Source organism: Panicum virgatum, chromosome 6N, assembly GCF_016808335.1.
Source record: "Panicum virgatum strain AP13 chromosome 6N, P.virgatum_v5, whole genome shotgun sequence".
Lineage (NCBI taxonomy): Eukaryota > Viridiplantae > Streptophyta > Magnoliopsida > Poales > Poaceae > Panicum > Panicum virgatum.
Genome location: NC_053150.1, coordinates 4243465 through 4249364, shown reverse-complemented (window position 1 = coordinate 4249364; position 5900 = coordinate 4243465). Strand labels below are relative to the sequence as shown.

Genomic DNA, 5900 nt, shown 5'->3' with positions numbered 1-5900 from the left:
AAACAAATGTTGGTGACAATTTGAGTCTTTTGAAAGGAATCGGGTGCTCATAGTCTAAGGGGAAGAGGAGATGAATTAGGCAAACCAAAAACCTTAATTTTAACCTCAAGTTCCAACTATTTGCACATGAATTAAACTAATTCATACTATTTAGATGTGCAACTAGTGTTCTTTTAGTGTGAAAACTCTCATCCCAAAAAAATTATGCAACCTATAGCCAATCCTATCAAGATTCTACTCTAGAAAGTAAAGGCACACAAAAATTGCAATAAGTAAGTGCGGAAGCTTAAGTAGGGATGAGAGAAAGTAAACTCTTGTGACACGAGGATTTATCCCGTGGTTCGGTTAGTCACAAAGACACACCTACATCCACGTTGTTGAAACACTCACAAAGAGTATTGCTTCTCGGCAACCAAGTCTCTTCCGAGGACACCGAGTCCACGGTCACCTTGATCCCGGGTTCCACTAAGGAGCTTCTCCACCGAGGAAGGGGGTCTCCACGTTCCCCCACACAAAGCTTGTCATCGCCACTCCACACCAAGCCGGAGGGTCGAAGACGTGCCGGCGAGTCACCAAGACTCAAAGGATGGCCGGCTCACCGAGTACAAACTTGAGCAGCTCTCAAGCACATCACACAAGGCACACAACCTTGCTATCACACTCAAACATGAGCTATCCTAGCACTCTCACTTATAAGGATGTGCTAAACCTAAAGGATTTGATCACTAAGCACTTAGGTTGCCTTGGAGGCATTCTTCAATATGTCTAGGGTCTCTCTGAACTCCAGCAACACCAAAATGGCAGGGGAGATGCGCTTATATAAGCCACCAACTCAGATTAGCCGTTGAGTAGCCGTTATGCCTTTTTCTGCGTAGGCGTCGGATAATCCAACTTGTCCATTGATCAGGGCGTCGGATCATCCGACCTCACTGCGATATCCACAATAGACGTTACCCTTTACAACTTTTGCTGACGTCATTTATCCGACCTATTAGTCCGACGCTATTTGAAGACCACATCGGATCATCTGGTACTAAAGGCTTGATTTGAATTCCAAGACAATGTCTCTGATCATTCATCCGACGATTACTCCGACGCTTCAAATACCACGCGTTGGATCATCCAATCCTGAAGTAAATTTTCCTACTCGAGAAACAGGCTCTCTGCAGAATCACCCGAGCCTTTGTTCGACATTCATTTCCTTAGCGTCGGATCATCCGACTCTGAAGGAAAAATTCAACCCTGGGAAACAGACTCTCTGAAGAATAGCCCGAGGCACAGTCCGACCAGTTTTTCAACACGTCGGATAATCCGGCTGCTTTGAAGTGTTTATCCGACCTGTGCATTTCGGATTATCCGAACCCACTGAGTTTTGCAGAACTCGTCCAATTCAACGTTTTTTCAAATTCTTTCTTCGTATTTTGCTTTGCTAGGTCTTTTTACTTCATTCTTGGGACCTGATGAGATATACTTGACAAACACATTAGTCACAATAATTGCGTTGTCATTTAATCACTAAAATCACTCGAAATGATATAAATAAGACCATGTTCATTACACCTTTCATTCGTTTGCTTCCGTGGAAGCATCGCACTGATACTACTTGTTACATAAATGCAGCACGCTGAAACCATCACGCAAGACGGTTGTAGGTGATTGAACGTCGATGTCCATATAGCCACGATGCGATGGTAAATCGATGGCAGAAAGCCGCGGTCATGAAATCCCGCCAATTTAAATTTTTTAAGTAGCTTTATTTTCAAAAAAAAAGGTAAGATGTGTTTCAGGGCACATCATCAGGGCCGGACGGAAGGGCGTGCGGCCAGTGCGGCCGCACAGGGCCTCTATTTTTTGGGCTCCAAAATTTGTCCGCACTCCATCACGACTAACTTCATTAGCTCAACAATTATTAACTAGATTCTATCTTATTTTTAAAAGCAACTACAGCAGATCTTTTAAACAGACATGTATATCAAGTTTAGAGAATGAAGCTAAAACGATGTACTCTAGCAGCTACTGGACCCTCTATTTTAGGGAGACCTCCAAATTTCCTTCTTCTTTCTCCATTTTTAGTGGGTCTCTAGGGAGCCCTCTATCGTAAGTTAGAATTGAGAGCTATTGTTGGAGTTGGATTAAATTTAGAGGTCTCTAAAAAATAGAGGCAGTCTCATTTAGCACTTAGAGAGTCTGATTTAAGGGCTGCTCCTGGAGTTGCTCTTAGTCGATCCAAATGTAAGTGACAGACATTGAACGCGCGCCCCTACCCAAAAGACTTGCTAGCTTCCCTTGTTGCTCTGGAGTCTTGGCAGTTGCCGATTTATCTTCACACAATCACAACTCTCGTTTGAAGCCGACAAAGCGGCAGCAGCAGGAAACGACGACAATAAGCGGCCGACAACGTTCACAAAGCCGCGAGACAGCCAGACAACAGCATCTGGGAAGGCAGACGACGTGATATAAAAATCACTTGAAGTTATATCTTCCGCACAGGGCCCCGCTTTATGCCGGCACGGCCCGGCACATCATCATTCACCATTCCCGAATTTTGGTACAAGTCAGACAAGCAAGCACACGCATTGAACCGAACTCTTGTTTAGTTGCCTTCAAAATTCTAAAACTTTACAAGGTTCCCCATCACATCGAATCTTTGAACGCATGCATGAAGTATTAAATATAGCTAAACAAATAGCTAATTACACAGTTTGTCTGTAATTTGCGAGACGAATCTTTTAAATCTAGTTAATTCATAATCGGATAATAATTATCAAATACAAATGAAAGTGCTATAGTATTTTACACCCTAAAGTTTAGGCAACTAAACAAGGGCCGAACCTTGAGTCGTCGACCTATGAATCAAAGATGATTGATGACTAGGACTGATCGAGGAGGGTGCAGCTTCAAATCAAGCCGTTACTGTGGCTACTAGTACAGATCGAGGAGTAGTATGGTCCGAGTCAAAAAAAAAAAAGGAGTAGTATGGTCGAAAAGAAACAGGGCCGTTGTTGGCAGGTCAGTTCAAACCCGTGATCCATTTTGATGACGATATTGATGCAATTCATTTCTAGTCACTGTCACATGCTCGATCTCGATCCACACAAAGTCAAGCACTCATCAGTAGCTATGGCTGTCATGCAAATAAACGATCGACTAAATGCACTTCTGATCTTTTGCCTTAATTCGCTGATCCTACGTGTACTCCGGTTAGGTTAGGTTAGGTTAGTGCCAAACTACTGAAAAGAGAAAAAACTTGCAGAGGTTACTAAGAACTTAAAACTCTCACACACAAAAAACTTTTTTTAAAGGCTCGCACGCATGGTAAATGAACATGCATGATATAATCCCCAAGAAGATATCTATAGACTATTTTGAAATCATAATAACAAAATATACATGCACGTAGCAGCTGAAACAAAACTACAAATCCACACAACACAACAACAAATACTAAAAAAAATAGTAATAGTAGTAGTACAAGATTAAGACGACGCCTCTAACACGTAGCTACCAAAGCCGCCGCGCGACGACAGCGCGCGGCAGCAGCAACGTGGCGGCAGCGATCCCGGCGGAAGCCGGCACCCACCGGCGGGCCAAGGGCGGTGCGGCGGCGGACGCCGGCCCCGCGGCGGCGGGACCAGGCGCGGAGGAGACGACGTCGACGCGGATCTTCATGCCGTTGTCGCAGTGGCCCGTGAGGCCGCAGAGGAAGTAGCGCGTGCCAACGGCGGCGAGCGCCACGACGTCGTTGCCGGTGCGGAAGGCGGAGATGTTGTTGGCGCTGGAGCAGGCGGCGTACCCCGCCTCCGTCACCTCCACCACGTCGTGCAGCTCCGGCGAGTACGTGAACGCTGCAAAACCGAGAACTTTTTTTTTATCTCTTCTCTTCTGCGTATGGACGTACGGAGGAGAGGTACTACTACTAGTGTAGAGCAAAAGGGGGAAAAAGAGAGCTAGAAGAGCTCGTGACTAGCTCACTGATCTTGTCGCCGGGGTGGAAGGTCTTGGTCTTGACCCACTGGGCGTAGTCGGTCTGCATGTCCCACAGCCCGTCCGGCGCGCCAACCGTGTACGTCGCCGCCGCGGCCGCCTCCATCATCACGGCGGCCACCGCCAGAAGCGCCGCCATCACCGCCACAGGAACAAGAGCCCTCGTCATCACCATACACGATGGCTAGCTAGGAATGATGACACGTACCAGGAGCGAGGGTGGAGAGATCGATGGAGGAACTTGCTTGTCAGTTCTACTACAAGCCTACGCACACACTGATCTGATCTCTGATGATCGATGAAGGATCAATGAAAGAAACAGCCGGCCGGGACACAGGATGGGAGTCCGGATAGATACTATACCGGAGGCAGAGGCAGACGGGAGAGAGCTGGAGGACTGGCATCTGCATCTGCATATATACTCATAAGAGGCTAGCTAGCACTTGTTAGTCCATCGTTCACACTCCATAATAACAGATGGATCAATGTTCGTTTGGCGTGAGTTTAATGCTGGATTTTGTCGCTGATCCGTCGTCGACAGATGGATTATTGCAGTATTAATTTAGAGACGGAGAGAGATGACCATGACAAGGATACTACCTTGCGTAAGAACGGGATCAGGAACACGGGAAAAGGTTGACAACGATGGGTGCAGACTTGCAGTTCGTTGCAGCTAGCACCCTAGCTATCCCATACTTGTGAGCCATATCCATCCAGCACCAGCTAGCAGTAAGCCGGCCGGCCAGCTCATGTTGGAGCCACGAGCTAGGCACTGCTGGAGCAAGTACAGGTCCGGTTGGTGCTGATGATAAAGGGCTCGGTTCGGAAACGATCGAGCACATGCCGGAGAAACGAGTATGGTGTTTGTTGAAAATAGCAATGCATACTTGTGACAAACTTCTAAAAAATTAGAGAGTATGCATGAACCAGTTATCATGTTTCATGCTAACAATGGAGCTTTTATCTAGGAAAACCTATATAATTGAATATTTCTAAACAAGGCACCCAGATCATTCTTTTTGGACAACTAGTGCAAATGGTTACAGAACTTAAAAAAACAAAGTTTGCTGCACCTTTTGTCCCGGTTGGTGTTACCAACCGGGACAAAAGGTCCTCTTTTGTCCCGGTTGCCACACCCGGGACAAAAGGGCACCCCCTTTTGTCCCGGACAGGCGTTCCCGGTTGGGAAACCGGGACAACAGCGGTTTCCCAACCGGGACAAATCAACGTTTTTGTAGTAGTGCAGGAGCATAAGAACAATTCTTGAAAGGAAGCCTGTGCAGTTTTATTTGAATTCATGTATGCATATGCATGCATTCTTGTGTGTGGTTATGACAAAGAAGGTTATGAGGAAAAAGAATTGCCAGCCATGCTGCTGCATCTAGTTCTTTCCCTGACAAGAGAAACACAACAAAAAATGAATAAGCTGCAAACTTAATATAGTGCTGCAATGCTAAAGGAGGAAAGCACAAACAATAGAGAGCAAACCTATCACAGTATTCTTAAAAAATGTTTAGACTAACTAGCTACATATTAAGAGGGAAATGTAGGAGAAAGGTGGCCTGCTATGTTTTGTCATCTCAAAGCCAACAGTGTTAACTCAGATAAATAAAAGTGCTAAAAAATGAATACTGGTGGCTTTATTATCACAGAATGGCAACCCAATGCAAGTTAAGAATACAGATTATTTTTTACAATATAATCATTCAAACTGTTTAGTGAGGAGAATGACAATGTATCAGTGATTATATTACAGCTGAATATGACAAGGTACAATCTGATAAAATGTAGCACTAAAGCAAGGATAACATGTAGAATTAGATACTATTTTGAAATCTATAAATACACAAGTAGCACTAATTCATGGACAGGAAAGCATCAACCGTGCACGCTGCCCCTGATGGATCGTCGGCTCA

General features: G+C 45.3%; 1 protein-coding gene across 1 annotated transcript; it reads right to left on the bottom strand.

The window, feature by feature from the left end:
* Nucleotides 1–3320: 3320 nt before the first annotated feature.
* Nucleotides 3321–4494, bottom strand: LOC120677658 (stellacyanin-like). The gene is made up of 2 exons (XM_039958833.1): nt 3973–4494; nt 3321–3845 (listed from the first exon to the last, which is right to left on the bottom strand). The coding sequence occupies exons 1-2, from the start codon at nt 4157–4159 to the stop codon at nt 3502–3504; spliced, it is 531 nt and encodes a 176-aa protein (XP_039814767.1). The 5' UTR covers nt 4160–4494; the 3' UTR covers nt 3321–3501.
* Nucleotides 4495–5900: the final 1406 nt, after the last annotated feature.